Source organism: Macadamia integrifolia, chromosome 13, assembly GCF_013358625.1.
Source record: "Macadamia integrifolia cultivar HAES 741 chromosome 13, SCU_Mint_v3, whole genome shotgun sequence".
Taxonomy (NCBI): Eukaryota; Viridiplantae; Streptophyta; class Magnoliopsida; order Proteales; family Proteaceae; genus Macadamia; species Macadamia integrifolia.
Genome location: NC_056569.1, coordinates 19,365,745 through 19,385,177, shown reverse-complemented (window position 1 = coordinate 19,385,177; position 19,433 = coordinate 19,365,745). Strand labels below are relative to the sequence as shown.

The 19,433-nt window shown below is 39.5% G+C and overlaps 2 protein-coding genes across 2 annotated transcripts; both read left to right on the top strand.

Annotated features, from left to right (window-relative positions):
• Positions 1-13,115: 13,115 nt before the first annotated feature.
• On the top strand, positions 13,116-15,842 carry LOC122060096 (G-type lectin S-receptor-like serine/threonine-protein kinase LECRK1). Its single transcript, XM_042623265.1, has 2 exons — positions 13,116-14,687; positions 14,825-15,842. Exon 1 carries the CDS (start codon positions 13,205-13,207, stop codon positions 14,678-14,680), a length of 1,476 nt encoding a protein of 491 aa, XP_042479199.1. The 5' UTR covers positions 13,116-13,204; the 3' UTR covers positions 14,681-14,687; positions 14,825-15,842.
• A 1,471-nt stretch (positions 15,843-17,313) lies between these two features.
• Positions 17,314-18,711, top strand: LOC122059079 (G-type lectin S-receptor-like serine/threonine-protein kinase LECRK3). The gene has a single exon (XM_042621776.1). It carries the CDS (start codon positions 17,314-17,316, stop codon positions 18,709-18,711), a length of 1,398 nt encoding a protein of 465 aa, XP_042477710.1.
• The last annotated feature ends 722 nt before the right edge of the window (positions 18,712-19,433 follow it).

Below are 19,433 nucleotides of genomic sequence, written 5' to 3'. Positions count from 1 at the left end.
GGGTCGATATGATTCATTGATTATTACAAGTCATATTTAGTTTGTATTGGTCACATAAAAGTTCAAATCCAAATCAAACCACTAAGGATTTGGTTCTGGTCAGTCCGACGGATTCAGGATGGAAATATTGACACCCTACTTTAATGCTCAATTGGGATCTTTCATCTTTCTTTATTTGCTTTGGTATATTTGGAATCTTCTTTTATACCTGTCATGAAACCATTGCTTTGAATACATCTTATGGATCCATGTTTCCACATCAAATTTCTTCCTTTAAAGGCTCATAATGGTTCTTGGTGGGTCCATTTCCATATCATGTTTCGTCCTTTAAGCTAAATGGTTCTAGGTGGGCCCTATGCTTGGGTCTAACTACCTCAATCCTTACCCGTAGACTTAAAAGACGGTTGTAGCCATGTGGAGGGGACCCACATTTTGGTCCCACCATTACCCAAGTGGATTTCACATTTCTAACCTTTTGCCCTTTACCCTTTCCTTTCGATGTACCCCATAAAATACAGTCATTAATCAAACTTTTTTTTCTTCATTATTGAGGATATTTTAGACATTCGAAAACACTACCTCCCAAAAAAAAAGAAAAGAAAAGAGAGGCACTACCTCCTATTAAAAATAAATAAATAAATAGATAAATAAAATAATAGAAAAAACCAAATTAATCCTTATTGAGCTGATTTTGGACTCATATGATAGGACCAATTGAAAATCAAATCATACTAAACTGATCAACAGTCAAACCACCAAAATCCAACCAATGCAAAAATCATTGATTATGAGGTTATGAATAGGCTTATTATTTATTCATTGATTTCAATATCAAGGAGAAAAATTTTTATTGTAAAGGGGAATTATTATAAATCAATGAATGTGATGAGGTTATGAATAACAAAACTAGTGTAATGGCTTCAAATTTCCCCTCTATTCCTTCTTTGGCATTGCATTTTCACCTTTGTTTTCTTTTAGCTCCATCTAATTCAGTTGAAAATGTCAAAAACTTATGTAAACTATTTTAACAAGAAATATCACTAACTTGAATAGAAAAACAGTTACTCTCTGAGAAAGTAGGTGGATGGTAAATTATAGTACTTCTTCTGTTTCTCACTTTCTCTACAAGGGTCTTAAAGGATTTACTTGAAGATTCAGTTACTATGTTTAGTAAGAATATGAATTTGTTCTCAATTTTTTTTAGTATAAACCAGAAAGCTTTCATTTTGGTTTTGTTTTGATTTTATTTTCTTACATTTTCCAATAGATTGGGAGGAGTCTTAGATTAATGTCTTTTTAGATCATTAACTTTTTTTTTCTCAATGAGTATTTGTTCTGGCTTTTATCCCCTTATACATGTGTGAATGTGATCCCTTTTCTTGTTGATAAATAGGCTCCAAAAGTCACATTTAAAAAATCCATTGGAAGTGTTAGTGTGTCTGGTCACAAATTTGTGGGTTGCCCGATGGCGTGTGGTGTTCAGGTAACAAGATTGGAGCATATTAAGGCATTATCGAGAAATGTTGAGTACCTTGCATCCTAGGTGAAGGTGCGAAAATGATTTGAATCGTTCCACTGGTAGGGTCAAACATTCAATCAACAATTAATAGAGGGGTTTAAATCATTACTTGAAATTCCACAAGTGCAGAGCCTCCACGTGATCTTAACCCTTTCATAGTGAGTCCTTCCCACACGTACAACTTTGCATTCCTTTTGAGTCTAAGCTCCTCCTCAATCATCAGGGTTTTCACAAAACCTTAATTCCCACTCAATTATTAGTGTAGAGATTAAGTGCACGAGAGAAGGAAATGAGCATGACTATATAAAAGAGGAGAGAATTAGAATCCTATATCGCTTTGGTTTTTAGAATCCACGTATATCTCCAACCAAAATCCTTATTAGTTTAGAGTTGTAGATAAACCCAACTTTGGCATAGAGATTTTCTACTTGGAGTCAAACACTCACAAAACCAATCTTATCATTATCGATAAGATTTTAAATAATAAGCAATATAATAGTTCTTTTTTCCTAACAATCTCCTCCATCCTACTATGAGATCTTATCTCATAAGAGGATCAAAAATCTTAGATCACGAAAAAGAATTCATGATCATTTGATGCTAAACATATAGGTTGAACTTATAGGAAATGGATAGGATCCCATTAGGATTCCACCTAACATACTATATATCTTAACAATATTGTATTCATAAAACAAGGTTAACCAATACATATGCTGCCCACTGTTAGTTAAAACGGGAATGGCAAAAAAACAGAAACACGGTATGGGTTTTAAACAGATAAAAACGATGAAACGATAAAAAAAACAACCAAAAAAATAGGGAATGACAAACGGACGAAAACGAATGGTACGAGTATTAAGCGTGTAGTTTTCAAAAAAACGAAACCAAAAAAACGGTAGTATTCTCATGCAATTTGAGAGATTATTACCTGTATACATGCATCTAATGTTCCAAAAGCTCTGGGAGTCCCAAGATAAAATAGCCCAATGGGCTACAAGAAAATGAGATGTTGCTAGCTTTAGCTTCTCCTTACTCAATAGACTATAAGAAGATGAGATTTTTTTCCTATAGATAGTATGGAAGTTAAAAACCAAAAACCAAGTACCATATTGTCTTCACTCTTCACTTTTACCAATAGATTTTTATTATTATTATTAATTAATTTCTTTAATAAAATTCCTATTTTACCCTTAAAAAACGGATACGGGTTTAAAACGCGTTTAAAACGGATTCTTTTACCGTTTTTGTTTTTTTTCGTATTGTATAATAGCATACGGGAAAACGCGTTTTAAACGAAAAAAAAACACAATCGCGTTTTAAAAGTGTTTAAAATGCATTTTAACTAACAGTGATGCTGCCAAGTAGATGTACCAATCATTACCCAAAATAAATAGTTATTTATGCATCTATCCCTCATTGAGCAATATCACATAGTTCATTATAGGGCATACGTTAAATACTGTCAAGTCCCCAATGAACCGAAAAGCCATTTTAGAGATTCTGTATACTTGATTGGACCAGAAAAACATTTTCAAAATGTTTTTAAACATAAATAATAATTTATATTAATTTTTCAAACATTAAAAATATTTTATTGAAATACCTCCAGATCTGGATTTTATCCAATCAAATACAGACTTTCTCTCTCCTTGATATTCTTCCAAAAATGGCAGTGGATTCCTTGTTGGGAATCTCTTTTGAATACGACCCAACACTACAAGTATAGCGTACCGATATATAGTCAAAGAGACATCAACCGTTGGCACACCAAAACGCGCAGTGCGTGTCTGCATTAATAAGGACCCCTCAGGTCAAAGGATTGATCATAAACTACTTAAGAGAATTTCATTTTCTTATAAACCGGCAGTATAACACATATGAAAATCTCAAGTGATATAGTTCAATGTACACACAGTATGTATACTCACATTTGTACTCTGAAATCAACATTTCTAGATATACACAATGTGACCACCATAAAGACAAGGTGTCCAATCTCGCCCCTAGTGGTGAACAGTTTTAGGTTAACAAACCTATGGACAAACTGAGCTTAATAAGTAATCATGTTAATTAAAACTTAAATCAAATAAACAAGTTTGTACATCAAAGCCAATTTCCCATAAACCTAATGCCCATGTTCTCAACATGTTTCTCAAATACACTAAGTGACAAACCCTTAGTCATGGGATCAGACAGATTCTGAGCAAAGTCAACCTTAGCTATGGCTATATCACCACACTATATAATCTCACAAATTAAGTGATATTTTCATTCCATGTGCTTGTTCTTCTGATGAGCTCTTGGTTCCTTTGCTTGTGCTATGGCTCCCCGGTTACCACAATACAACATGATGGAATGCTCGACGAGCTCAGGGACCACTCCTATGTCGGTCAAGAATTTCTTGAGTCAAACCCCTTCTTTAGCTGCTTCACTAGCTGCTAGGTATTCAGCCTTAGTACTGGAGTCGACCGTTGACTTCTGTTTGACACTCTTCCAAATTATAACACCATCTCCTATAACAAATACCATTCCTGATGTAGACTTTCTGTCATCTTTGTCAGTTTGAAAATCTGAGTTTGTATAATCCACAACTGACAACTAGTCAATACCATAAACTAGGAAATAATCCTTGGTCCTCCTCAAATACTTGAGGATGCTTTTGACAGTAGTCCAATGCTCCTATCCTGGATTAGATTGATAACGGCTCACAATCCCTACTGCATGACAAATGTCTGGTCTAGTACATAACATTGCATACATGGGACTCCCTACAGCTGAAGCGTAAGGGATTCTCTTCATTGCCTCAATATCCTCAACAATTTGAGGACATTGTGATTTAGACAAAGTGATTCCATGCCTGAAGGGAACACTCACTTTCTTGGAATCCTGTATGTTAAACTTTTCCAGTATTTTGTCAATATAAGTGGACTATGACAAGCCTAATATCCTATTCTTGTGATCTCTCACAAGTTTTATTCTTAGGATGTAACTAGCTTTACCAAGATCCTTCATTGAGAATGTCTTGGATAGCCACACCTTTGCAAATGAAAGCAATCCCACATCATTTCCAATGAGCAAGATATCATCCACATATAGGAACAAGAAAACAAACACTATTCCTACTGGACTTCTTGTAAATGCATGGTTTATCAATGTTTTGTTCAAACCCAAATTTTTTGATGGTTTGATCTAAACGTATGTTCTAGCTTTTAGAAGCCTTTTTAAGACCATAGATAGATCTCAAAAGCCTGCAGACTTTGTTTTCTTCCCCTGGGGAAGCAAACCCTTCTGGCTAATGCATGTATATGACCTCACCTAAATGTCCATTAAGGAAAGCAGTCTGTACATCCATCTGCCATATTTCATAGTCATAGTGTGCAGCAATCGATAATAAAATCCTAATGGATTTAATCATCGCTACTGGTGAGAAGGTTTCATCATAATCCATCCCTTGTTTTTAGGTGTAATCTTTTGCCACCTGTTTTACTTTGAAATGCTCAACATTTCCATCCACACCTCTTTTCCTCTTGAAGATCCATTTACATCCTATAGGCTTAACACCTTGAGGTAGATCTTCTAGAGTCCAGACATGGTTGGAATGCATAGAGTCAATCTCAGAGCGCATGGCTTCCTTCCATTAAATAGAATCAATATCCTTCAAAGCCTCTTTGTAGGAAAATGGGTCTGACTCGAAAGTGTCAGAAACCATATAGAACTTTTCCACCTTTTGATCATCTTTATTAAGAAGTGTCAAACGAGTTGGAGGCATGTTGAGTACCTTGCACACCAGGATGCTACCATCATGGGCAGCCGTAATGGGCATGCTCCAATCTTCCTCAGGTACACTTTGAATCGGAAAGGCTACAGAGGTTTCTAGAAAGAAGTTCAGAAGTTCCTCCGGAATGCTCACTATTTGAAGGACCGCCTTAGAGCTGCAGGGATTGGTGCCATGCTTAATGAGCTCAGTAGCACTACTGTTTTTGAGTGTCCACAAGATGAGGAGTTTATTCGTCTCTGGTAGCTCGCATATGAGGGAAACATCGCTCATGTAATAGTGATGCCCAACATCACTATTGAGAAGCTTAATGATTTCTTGAATGAACTGGTTCAGAAACGCTCTACCTGGTATTAGGATGGAAAGTTGCGACCTCCTTGTCTTGCTATAGATTTAGGAGTTGAGAATTGTGCTTGTACTCTTTATAAGTGAAGGATCAACACCACTTAATGAGAATATGTATGTTGTGGGTTCCTGTCTGAAGTAAATGACTCGGTATTCATTACCAAGTGTATAGAAGATCTGCTCTAGATTTTCCCCTCATATATCTTTCCTTTGCTATATTCTCTAGCTATTGACACAGTGAATTGAATTGTATTGCTTGTCTCTCAAAGTGAGAGAACATTACATTATATAATGAAGAAGAGTTTTTCCTAGTATGGCTAGGGTTTGTACAATATAGGAAACTATACATGATAGGAAAGATTGGTGGAATATAGTCCTACCAAGAATACATTGGTGGAATATTGTCCAACCAAGAGTGCACTATTCTTTAATAGTAACCATATATTGGGTTACCCGGATGGGTGCACCACAATTTACGTCAATACACCCCCTCAAGATGAAGGTGGAGAGGAGCGAATCTTCAGCTTATCTCTTAGGAACTGGAACCGCACAGTGGGTAAGGCCAAAGTAAGCACATCAGCAATTTGATCCGTGGTTGAAATAAATTGTACAAAGAGTTGTTTGTTTGTGACCCTTTCACGCACAAAGTGATAATCAATCTCCACATGCTTCGTTCGGACATGAAAAACAAGGTTCGCAGAGGATGGGAGGGCCATTGATGGGAAGGCTAAGTTCTTTGAAAAGCGACTCTAGCCAGATGAGCTAGGAAGATGCATCAGCTAGTGCCTTGTATTCTACCTTTGTGGAGGAGCGTGCAACTGTATTTTGCTTGCGAGATGTCCACAAGATAAGATTGGGGCCAAAGAAAATTGCATAGCCACCTGTGAAGCGATGATCAATGGAGCTTCTTGCCCAATCAACATCACTAAAGGCATGTAATGAGGAAGATGGTGAGCATTGTAGCAGAAGGCTATGGAAGCGGCTTGCCTTGAGATAGCACAAGATGCGCTTGATTAAGCTCTAGTTATCCTCTGTGGGAGCATGCATATACTGACAAGCCCTATTAACCGCAAAACTGACATCAGGCCGAGTGAGAGTTATATATTGTAGGGCACCAACAGTAGAGCGATACTTGGTGGGTTCAGAGTAGAGATCACCCCCTGAAGCAGATGCTTAGATGATGTCGCCATAAGAGTCTGTGAAGGCTTGCAATCCACCATCCCTGAACGCTTAAGAAAATCATCAATATAGCGTTCTTGAGACAATAAAAGACCGCTTGGATGCGGGATAGCAGCGACGCCAAGGAAGAAGTGCAGAGGACCGAGGTCCTTAATAGAGAACTCTGTAGCCAGGCGATGAAGAAGAGAGGTGACTTACGATGGAGCATTGTTGGTAACAATAATGTCATCCTCATAAATTAATATATAGACATAGGTGCTGCCCTGGTGAAAAATAAAGAGAGAGGGATCCGTGTGAGAAGCCTAAAAACCCAATAGAAGCAAAAATTGAGTTAGTCGCTGAAACCAAGCACGTGGTGCTTGTTTGAGACCATACAAGGACCTGTGAAGGCGGCACACATGATGGGAATGAGATTTGTCCTCGAAACCAGATGGCTAAGCTATAAAGACCTTTTCATCGAGAATGCCATGGAGAAAGGCATTGTTGACATCTAACTGATGAATCGACTAGACCCTGGAGACAGCAATGGCTAAGATTGATCGGATTGTGGTCGGTTTGACCATGAGAGTGAAAGTCTCATTATAGTCCAACCCTTCCTACTAATGAAACTCTTTGGCCACCAGACGTGCCTTATAACATTCTAGAGACCGTCAGTCTTCCTTTTGATCCTAAAAACCCACTTACAACCAACCAAGTTCATAGGAGGGATGCGGGAAACAAGAGACCAAGTGCCATTTTGGATCAGTGCATTAAATTCTTCTGCCATTGCATAGTGCCACTTAGGTGATTTGGAGGCTTGGGAATAGCAGGTAAGTTCAGTGGTGATAGGAGAAAGAACAGTGAGGGCAATGGGTCTAGGTCGTAGTTGTATGCGATGGAGGCGTGTAGGAGCGGGATCAGGGTGAGGGACAAGTTGAAGCCCTATACGGAGAGAAGAGGGGGATGGCTAGGTGTTGCTTTGGATAGGGTTGGTGGATGCATAGATGGAAGATAAGGGGCGGATTCGGTTGATAGGGGAGGGGGCGATGTGGGTGTGTGGTCCCGGGTTTGTAAGGGATAGGCAAGAGATATGGGTGAGACAGGGGGCGGTGAGTGTGGTGGAGCAGGTGGGGGCGGGCTAGATGTGTGTGAGGGTGATGGAGTGGGTGATGAAGGATAGGGAAGGGGTTGGTTGGCATGTGATAAGAGAGTAACCCGAATGGAACCAGGATGGAATAGAGTAGAGAGGGGTGAGAGTGGAAGGATGAGGAGATGAGTATTGAGAAAAGGGAAATATTGGCTTGTCGAATTGAACGTGATGAGCAATGTACATACGATTGGTGGCCAAGTCAAGGCAGCGGTATCCTGTGTGAGAGGGACTGTAGCCAAGAAAAGAACATGGAATGGAATGATAGTCCATCTTATGATGATTATAGGGACTGATGTAGGGAAAACACTTACACCCAAAAATGCGAAGAAAAGTGTAATCAGGGTTTTTATTAAAAATCCACTGAAAAGGAGTGACATGGTTAGAGACCATAGAAGGCATGCTGTTAATGAGGTAAACCGCAGTATAGAATGCAAAATGCCAGTATTGCTGAGGGACAGATGCATGGGCAAGCAAGGAGAGACTATATGACGGTGACACCTTTCAACAAATCCTTATTGTTCATGGGTATGGGGACATGAGACCCTGTGGGAAATTCTAGGTAGGGAACGAAATTCACCACCCCAATCCGTTTGAATGGATTTAATTTGATGGGAGAAATGACGTTCAATTAGGGCTTGAAAAGTGAGAAAAATATTAAAAACCTCAGATTTTCGAACCATAGGGTAAAACCATATAAATTTGGAATAATCGCCCATAAAAATTACAAAATATTTATGACCTTCAGGGGAGGGTGTGGCGCAGGGGCCCCATACATCACTATAAACCAAATCCAAGGGAAATAAACTAACTGAAGAAAAAAGACCTAAAGAAAGCTTACTGGCTTTGCCAAGTTGGCAAGCTTGATAGACACAACTCAACCGTGTGGACTGACACGGGAGATTATTATCACGCAACATCAGTCGAAGGAGATGCTCATGTGCAAGCCCTAAGCGATGATGCTAGCCATCTATCGATGTCCATTCAGCAATACTGACAGAGGGAGGGGGAGAGGCTTAAAGGGTGTAGAGACCATTGTTACTCGGTCCAGAGAGAAGAATCGACTTGGTAACCTGATCCTTGACAACAAAGTGAGAAGTATAGAATTCAAAAAAGACATTATTCTCATTAGCAAATTTTTGAACTGAAAGAAGAGGTTTAGAGATAGAAGGAACAAAAAGAACATTAGAGAGATGAAAGGAAAGAGAAGGAGAAGAAGAGGGGAGAGTAGTGGAACCAATATGTGAAATGGGAATGCCCTTACCGTTGCCAACTTGAAGCTAATCTTGACCAGTGTAGGGGTCGTAAGCGGAGAGGGAGTGAAGGTCAAGGGTGACATGGTGAGAGGCACCAGTATCTGGATACTAGGTCAGGGAATTATTAGGAGGGTAGGACAGGGTTGGTAAGAGGGGGGGTTAGGGTGGGCATAGTGTACTGAAGGAGGCTGAGAGGGGGGCGGTACTGGTTGTGATAAGGGCTTCGGGTGGTTTGGTTTGATGGCTGAGAGGCATGGTAGTAGCAGGTTGCTGCAGCATGATTCGTTCGATGACATATGGTGCAGAAGAAATTCCCGTGACCACGTCCACGACCCCTACCATGCCCCTCGCGACCTCTGGTGTAGCCACAGTTAGAAGAGGAACCGGACTCACCAGAGGAGGGAGAGACCGTTGAGCAATATTGGCAGTATGAGAGGAGGAGGACCCATCAGAGAGGCCTAACTGGCGAAAGGCACGCATACTTTCATGGCTCAGAAGAAGGCCATGGAGCTCCGTGTAGTTGGGAATGGCAGTCCGTGTGAGAAGAGAGGGAACAATCTCTTGCATATCCTCTTTGAGACCACGCAAGACATGAATATTGAAATCTTGAGTGGTAAGAGGTTTACCTGCGGCAGCCAATTCATCAGAGATGGCCTTGGTGTGCTGAAGGAAGGCAGAGATGGATTCATCGGCTCACTAACAAAGGTTCTGAAGAGTCAAGTGAATAGACATTAAGCGAGTGGAGGAGGCTGAACCATATGCTTCCTGAAGCGTTGACCAGATTTCATGGCTGGTCTCTTTGTCAAGAACAATAGGAATTACTGCTTCAGTGAGGGAGGAGACGATAAGACTCACAAGTTGAGAGTCTTGTTGAGACTAGGTAGAGGCGACATTGGCATTCTCAGGACAGGGGTTGGTGCCATCAAGAAAACCAAAAAGTCGTTGGCCTTTTAAGAAGGGAACAAGTTGTTTTTTCCAAAGAAGAAAATTGGTAGGGGTGAGTTTAAGTGAGTGGAAGTGATGAGGAGAGGAGAGAACAGAGAGGGAGGCGTTGGAGGAGTGGCCGCTGTAGTGGGAGTGGCGGCAAGGGGAAGAGAGAGATTGGCTTCGGTAACCATGATTGAGATGCCACACAGAGAGGGGGGGGGGAGGCGTAGAGGGCTGAGAATGGAGGCTTGTTGAAGCAGGGAACCGAAAAGAGAGAGAGGAACCCTCAAGCTCTTGACACCATATTGACACAATGAATTGAATTGTATTGCTTGTCTCTCAAAGTGAGAGAACATTACATTATATACTGAAGAAGAGTTTGCCCTAGTATGGCTAGGGTTTGTATAATATAGGAAACTATACATGATAGGAAAGATTGGTGGAATATAGTCCTACCAAGAATACATTGGTGGAATATTGTTCTACCAAGAGTGCAGTATTCTTTAATGGTAACCGTATATTGGGTTACCCGGATGTGTGCACCACAATATACGTCAATACTAGCCAACTCTTTAAATTTCCTAGCCAAAAACCAAAGGTAATAACTACAAAGTTAATCGGAACGGCATAAGTTTAATCTAGGTAATCGTTCTATAAAGAGCTATTCCCATGGCTGTATTTGTTTTTTTTTTCACTAATAAATGGTTTAATAGAAAATGCTACACTCAAAAATCTACTCTCATAAGAATTTCAAAATAAATTGTTGAAAAAAGAACTAATAGAAAATGCTACACTAAAAAACCTACTCTCATAAGAAATTCAAAATAAATTATTGAAAAAAGAACGCAATCAACTTGAGTGTCTACGTCTATACACAACATGTGCAGAAAGACAATGCTTCCCCCGCCTGGCATTTTCATACACTAGCAGGTAACATTCTGTTGCCCTAAATTATTTAATGGGCAAGTACACGCCAACGCTAGTGGCTAACAGAGGGCCTATGCAAGCATCGTTAGCGTGGGACATTGTGATATTTTTGAACTGCTATGTCTAGGCATAGAGATTTGCTTATGGATACCATTCATTTTTCCTTCTTTAATATAATCCTACTCTCATAAAAAAAATAATCATAATCAATCATTTATGGACAAGAGATTTCTATTTGATTGCATGTAACCTTTGTACTAGCATGGAGACCAATGAAAGTGTGCACGTGAGAATGTACATGGATGAGACTTTTGTGAATTGTATGGATTTAGATACCAACTAGACAAACAGATTTAATCAATGCATGGGTTGAAGAATTGGGTTGATTTGAAATTGGGATTAGTCGATTTGGATTGAACAATTCTATGGATTCCTTCTTCTTCTTTTTCTCTCTCTCTCTCTCTCTCTGCTAAAAGTTCATAAACTCACCACTGAGAATGCAATATGAGAACTTCGCACAAAAAAAAAAAAATCCATTTCCCATTATTTTATTTAAGACATCCTTGAATTTTTTTTCTTAGGGGGGAATATCCTTGCAATGTTCCATAGCCAAGAAAATAAAAAATAAATTTAAAGATAGATAAAAAAAAAAATCATTTTATAACTATGATTTATGTCTTTTATACTTTTTTGACTACAAAACGCATATGACCATTACTCCATCCGCTTTATTTAGTTATTTATTACTTTATTGAAAAGCGATGGACGATTGGACGAAGAAAGATCTGAGTGTTGAGACCAAATCTAATTTGATTACAATTCTAACCGTCTTGTCAGTGGCCTATTTGCCCAACTGGTCGATCTAGTGTGTTTCAACCCCTTAGATCCCCAATACGCGACATGCACGTAATCGTCGGGCAAGGAGGACTAGTCAGTGGTCACTGGCGCCTCATTGAAAACTATCCCGTAAAAATATTTTAGTAGAACCAACCCATTCTTTTGCCAGTCACAATTAGTCAAAAGAAGCCGCGCCTAATCCCACGATGAACCCAACAAATAGGTTATTATTATTATTTTGATAAAGGCAAGTAGGTTACAATCAGTCAAAGAAGCAGCAACCCATTTCACAATCCACACTCACTGACGGTGAAGACTCCTTTCCCATTCCACATGGTGAAGACTCCTTTCCCATTCCACACGGTGACACTGTTGTAAGCACAATGTGCTTGATTTTTCAAAATGTACACATATAAAAGGATTATTTGTTGTATGAAATTATGATATAATAATTGATTTATGTGTTTATTTATTTTCTCAAATTTAAAGATTTTTTATTTTAATATTTTTTTTATTATTCATATCTTGACAATCGAACTAAGCCTAAAAAGAAGTATTGTAATAGTTGACGTATCAAAGAAAAATGATATATTTTATTCAATTATGTTGTTAAAACCAAACAAACTCAGTGATTGATTGAGGTTGAATCGCTGAAAAATGAAAGGGGTATGGATCTCAAGGTTTGTAATATTGGGTATCAGATTGATCGATATTGATTTGAACCGATCAAAATCACTTTGGATCACATAGATTTACATTTAAACAAAAAATTTGGTTTTTTTATGGTTTTTTGCCCTTGTACAAGGATTTAGTTATCCATGTTGAATCGATATGGTCGATTTTGCCTAGTAGGCTGGCCATTGACAAACCACATTAACTAGGATATCTTAATTCTAGTGATATCCTAGCTTCTAGTAGAATGGTCATTTGTCTCATCCCAAAAAACTTGAGAAATGATACAAACTTAATTATCGAGTTTGACCGGTCCTTTCGATTGCTAAACATCATTGGATAAAAGGGCAGCGAAGGCTACGCTACGGTCAGAGATTCATCCCAGGTCCCCTAAGGGCAGGCGCGTAGGGTAAATAAAAAATAGAAAGCTGCGTGTGAATCCCATCTAGAGCTCAAGTCCAAGCGTAGATTAAACACTACGATTCTTGTAGGAGGACCTGATCAGGACTCTCACATCTCTATTACGCAGAAACTTTTGTCATCGTGGAGGATGAATATAGATTATAAATGAGATATCTCTCCCCCTCTCTCTTACACACAGTCAGAGAAAGAACAACAGCTTCCTCATTCCAGTTCTCATGGCGGTTCCTACGTTAGTGTTTCTACTCCTCTCTGCACTTCAATTTTCTGGTGCCTCTGCATCATCATTAAATTATATTTCCTACGGTGCACTTTCACGAAACTCGGTACCGTGTAGTAGACGTGAATCATCCTATTACAATTGTCGTCCATCACCCAACACCACTGATTCTCATCGAATCAACTTAGGATCCTCCCTCTCCCCATCCTCCACGAATTCATCATGGCTTTCTCCTTCTGGTCGATTTTCCTTTGGATTTTATCCACAGGGAAATGGTGGTTTTGGCGTTGGAATTTGGTATGCCCAAATACCTCAACATACACTCGTATGGACACCAGACCGAGACGATCCACCTTTCTCTGCCAACGCCACATTGCGCCTTACCAGCGGTGGAAGGCTCATCCTGCAACGCACGCAACACGACCCAGAAGAAGACTTTGTATACGACGGAGGACAAACAAAAGAGTCCAATATCTCTTGGGCTTCCATCGTTGACGAGGGCAATTTCGTTCTATTTGATTCAGGATCAAATGTATTATGGCAAAGTTTTGATTTCCCTACCAACACCATTCTGCCAGATCAACGTCTACTCTCAAGGGATGAAATCTCTAGTGTATCTGAAACCAATTATAACTCTATTAATGGAAGATTTCGGCTCCTGATGCAGCATGACGGCAACCTTGTTCAATATTACTCCACTGGAAAGCGTTCAGTTCGATATTCATATTGGGAATCAGGTACCAATACGTATCGTGGGAGGTACGTGACATTACAGCTTGATGATGATGGAAACCTCTATATGTTTGATCGTGACGGCCTCACTGTGAAGAATCTATCTCTATCTACTGGTGGCGGTGGAACTCCCACCGGCGACACAGTTCTTTACCGTTTGACGATCGATAATGATGGGATCTTCAGAGTCTATTCCATAAATGCGGATGATCAAAAAAGTAAATGGTCGATCATGTGGGAATCATCAACCGATAAGTGTGTTCCCTTTGGCATTTGTGGCAATAACGCGTATTGTACGTATACTCCCATGGAAGATCAGCCGGCCGTATGCCACTGTATTCCTGGTTTCGATTTCATTGATAAGACTCAACAAAGTTCGGATTGCCAGCAGAGTGAGCAGGGCTGCAGTACTGGAAACCAAACACAAAATGGCAACTTCTTCATGTCTACCTTGGAGAAGATTGAATGGAAAGAAGATCAATATAAAGTTTTGTCATCAACCCCAACTGAAGGAAAGTGCAAAGAAGCTTGCTTGGCAGACAGTAACTGTGAAATTGCATTGTTTGGAGATGATCAGTCTTGCAGATTACAGCAACTCCCATTGAGATATGGAAGAAGAACAGTAAATACATCTACCACCCCCTTGACTTTTGTTAGAGGCAGCAATTGTAGCAGTTCCACCACTCTGGAGACTCCTCCACAATACTCTGCTTGTTTTTCTGTACGACTAATTCACATGTAGAACTCAGGTGGGAATGGCTGTTAGTTAGGCGGTTAGTTAGTGTCTCCTTCTCCTGCTCTTCCTGTTCCTGATTTTCCATTTTTTTTTTTTTCTTCGGTCCTTCCACCATGATCCGTGGTATTCCAACCGGTGACGATGGTGAAGACACCGGTGACGATGACGATAATGACGAAGTGGTGTTGGCAATGGTCTCTCTGCTGTTCTGTTACAACTTACAACCCCCGCCCCTCGGTGCTGCACGATTCCATTGCTCTGTTTTCTCCTCGTCCTTCTTCACCCTCACAACCACTGCCATCGCATCAATCCATCATTAGACCACTGCCGGACTCCATTTCCTTCCCAGGGAAGAGCTCAAGCTTTAGCTCGGGTTCTTCATTGATGACAAGGTTTCTGGTTAGAATGCTGAGGAAGGTGGACCTGCTGTACGCGCCGGAATCCTGTACATCGATCCTGAGTTACTCGCTTCTATTGAGCAAGTACGACGTGGACTGCTCGGGAGGATCTTGGGATATTTCTTGGAGACTTTGAAAGAGCGATCAACGATTAGCATCTTGGTGGGTAGCGAGTGTCGGTTGCGGAAAGAGTCGGAGCGTGGCGCGATGCCATTGACCGTGGCTCTCTGGCGAGTTCCTGGTTCGATGGACAAAATTTGCCTGCTTCTCAGGCGTTTGACTAGAATTTTGATGTTGGCCCAGGGCTTATGTGGTGGCGATGGAGTGCTCGGAAGCATGGGGTACGGTGCTGATACTGGAGTTCTCACCGGAGGCAATACCAGGGGCGGCATTGTCAACGGGTGCCGCCACTGTTGCTACGATTCTTGTTAAGTTTGTCTCGAATTCTTGACCCGTTTTGAAGATTGACCCGCTCCGACATATTTTGGTGGAGATCCAAATGAGAAGTTTTATGAGATCTATGATGGAAGCAGAAGGGTGGGCCGATAGTACTAGTGTTTTGCTAAGAAAGTCACTGTATTTTTCAGAGTTTTTCGAGCTATGGTTTCAGAGCGAGAACTGCTTGGCTGTAATCTTTTTTTTTTTGCATAGTAAAACATTTTCTTCTTCGTTCGCACACCACACTGGTGTGTGAACCTCGTTAAATTAATTGGTCCTTGTTTTCATTTCTGTACAGAATTTGAACTATTACCCGATTGCTTTTGTTGTTTTACCTTTGACCCAGTGGATCATGTAGGTTGATATGAAAGGCTAGAATATAATCCCAAGTAGGCCAATCCAAGTGGTTATGTACCAATTAACTTGGATGCTCCGTATGGTTATAAAATGCTAAATTCGTCCATGTTAAAAGATCCGATTGGCTAGATCAGCAATCCTTGCTCTTTCAATTTTCTTTTAACACAAATCTAATGTGATTAATCTTCATTATCAAAACCAAGACTCATATTAATAATGGTTCAGTTGGTTTCTGTACGTAATCCGTTTTGCCGGCAGGAGGAGAATCTTTGGACTAGAGATAGAATGGAAGTGGATCAAGTCATTAAGGGATCTTTCGGAGGGAAATTTTCCATGTAACAAAGTTGCCAAACTCGCTCTCAATGTCTTTATCTACCACATATGGATGGAGAAGAATCTCATATATTGGACTAGGAAAATGTAAACCAAATGGCATTCCATTACATTTGATATAAAAAGGAAGCTTCACTTATTTTCGGGACGGTGGCATACTTCAATGGGTATATGCATATTATATTGGAATATATCTTTCTTTCTTTTTCTTTGTCTTCTCTTTTGGCGGCATCTTATAGTGGGTTCTTTTCAGTACAATTCTTTATTCATAAAAAGAAAAGAAAAAAAACTCTCCTCAGAAGAGAGAAAAGACATGGAAAAGAAGAAAAAAGAGAGAGACTACCTTCAAATCTATGTTGACATATTTGTGTGTGAATCAAGATTCATGATTAATTGACATACAAAATGTCATTAATAGGTTTACATGGCAATTGAATTTCATTTGATGGGGTCTAATTTGATTTTTATTCTATTTCATTTTATTCTTACTCTGAATATATAATTAGATTCAAATTTAATTTAAATGAAAATAATTTGTTGAAACAAAGGAAACTGGGAAAGAAATTATAACCTGATGAAGATGTGACCCCAAGATGTTAAATCTGATACTTTTCAACCATTTTAATACACAGTAGATATTTTAACACAACTGAACAAAAACATAACTATAAGGTTTCATTTGGTATATATTTGGTACAGTTTGGTTTGGTTTATTATTTATATAATTTATATTTTATTTAGTTTGATTGGAGTCAAGACCGATGATTTTTAGTCTAGAACCATAACTGGACTAAATCAAATGAATTTCACTTTTCAAAATCAAAATAGAACTGAATTTTTAGAGCATGCAAGACTTTGAAATTACCTTTTTGATTCCCTAACAAACTTCTCTACCACATGTTTTCACATTGAGTGGATTCCAAGTGTGAATGAGATACCATACAACAATGGTTCTTATATGAGGATGTGAACCAAACTCTTTCACACGTCTAACACAATTGGAATTCAATCATTATAAAACATTGGGGTCCATTTTCTTTTCGTACTGCTTTTCTAATAAATATATGAAAAGCACCCATAGAAGTATGGAACAACAACTCTCTTCCAATTCTCATGGCGTCTGCTACCTTTGTGTTTCTACCATTCCTACTCCTCCTACTCCTAGTCCTCTCTGAACTTCAATTTTGTGCTGCCGGGGGTTTTATGCCCCCTATACCTGATCATCGAATTGACTTAGGATCCTCTCTCTCCCCTTCCTCTGCTAATTCGTCATGGCCATCTCTTTCTGGTAGATTTGCCTTTGGATTTTATCCACAAGGAAATAGTGGGTTTGCCATTGGAATTTGGTATGCCCAAATACCTCAACATTCAGTTGTCGTATGGACTCCAAACCCAAACTATCCACCTTTCTCCTCCAATGCCACGTTGAACCTTACCAGTGCTGGAACTTTCATCCTAAAACGCACGCCACAAGACCGAGAAGAATATTTTGTATACGATGGGTTTTTTATCTCTGGGGCTTACATGTTTGATTCTGGCAATTTCGCTCTATTTGATTCAGGACAAAACAATTTATGGCAAAGTTTTGATTTCCCTACCAACAACCTTTTGCCAGGTCAAAGTCTACTCCCAGGGCAAGCGATGCACTCTAGTGTATCAGAAACCAACCACTCCGATGGAAGATTTGTGCTCGTTATGGAGCAAGAAGGCAATCTTGTTCAATATCCCTCTGGAAAGTTGACTCAGAAATTTGCATATTGGGAATCAGCTACCAATATGTATACTCTTGGAGATTACGTGAAATTAAATCTTGATGAGGAAGGATCCCTCTATTTGTCTAATAGTTCCGGACACACTGTGAAGAATCTAGCCACCGGTGGAACTCCCATCAACGACACAGTTTTTTACCGCATGACGCTCGACGTTGATGGGATCTTCAGACTCTATTCCATTGGTTTGGACGATCAGAAGAAGAGTAAATCATGGTCGATCATGTGGGAATCATCAACTGATAAGTGTGTTCCCATAGGCATTTGTGGCATGAACGCGTATTGTACGTATAATCCCTGGGAGGATAAGGAGGCAGTATGTAACTGTATTCCTGGTTTCGACTTCGTTGATAAGACTCAACAAGTTTCGGATTGCCGCCTGCAGAGTGATCATCAACAGGATTGCAGTGGAATTCAAAAACAAAATGGAAACTTCTTCATGCCTAAATTGGAGCACGTCATATGGAATGAAGATCCATATGACGTTTTACCAATCCAAACTGAAGGAAAATGCAAAGAGGCTTGCCTGGCCGACAGTAACTGCGAAGTTGCATTGTTTGGAGATGATGATCAGGGGTGCAGATTACAGCAACTCCCATTGAGATACGGAAGAAGACCAGTAAACACATCTACTGCCACCACCTTAACTTTTGTTAGAGGCAGAAATTGTAGCAGTTTCACCACTCCAGATACTCTTCCACACTACTCTACTTGTTTTTATGTACGACTAATTCATTTGTAATTAAGCTGCTTCTATAATAAGTTTGTTAGGGAATCTGTTACGTGCAACCCCTTGCACGGTAAAATAGAATAGTATTTTATTATTTTAGATTAGTTAGAACTGAGTGATTGAGTCAAACATGGATTAGTGGTATGTTTTTTATTGAGTGTGTGTTGTGGGCTATCGTGATCGGTTATAGTGTGTACGTGGAGTTGTGGTGTTAGTAGGAGTTATCTTGTTTACAGATAACTTCTCTTATGCACTTATTTAATAGAATAATATTGGAATGGAAATCAAGAAGTTTTATCCAAAGAATCTTTGGTTTTGGGGTGTTATGGTCATATTTCATTCATTGACTCTCGATATTTCATAACCAAGCCTTATGTATTTTATGCTTTTATCTGCTTTGAATTTCATGGTTTTATCTAAATGAATTTTATTAAAAAACAAAAAAAAAACAAAAATTATTACAGTGACTCAATGAGCATGGATATAAAGAGGCCATAAAGGAAAAACAACAATGGAGTTGTATGTATTTTGTATGTGTACTTGGAGGATTTGCACCACTTGTTTGGTTAAGAACATGACGCTTAGGTCCATCATTTGCATGCTCATGCGATGGACAAAAATCCTCTACAATACTCATATCGTGCAATACTATGCAATACCCCCTGTAAAGGTTGACATGTAGACAAAGAGGGACAGACGGCTCATACTAGTTCTCCATTGAAACAACCCCAAAC

What these genes read in the sequence shown, in the direction of transcription:
- LOC122060096 (XM_042623265.1), top strand. Translation starts at nt 13,205, where the DNA reads ATGGCGGTTCCTACGTTAGTGTTTCTACTCCTCTCTGCACTTCAATTT.
- LOC122059079 (XM_042621776.1), top strand. Translation starts at nt 17,314, where the DNA reads ATGGCGTCTGCTACCTTTGTGTTTCTACCATTCCTACTCCTCCTACTC.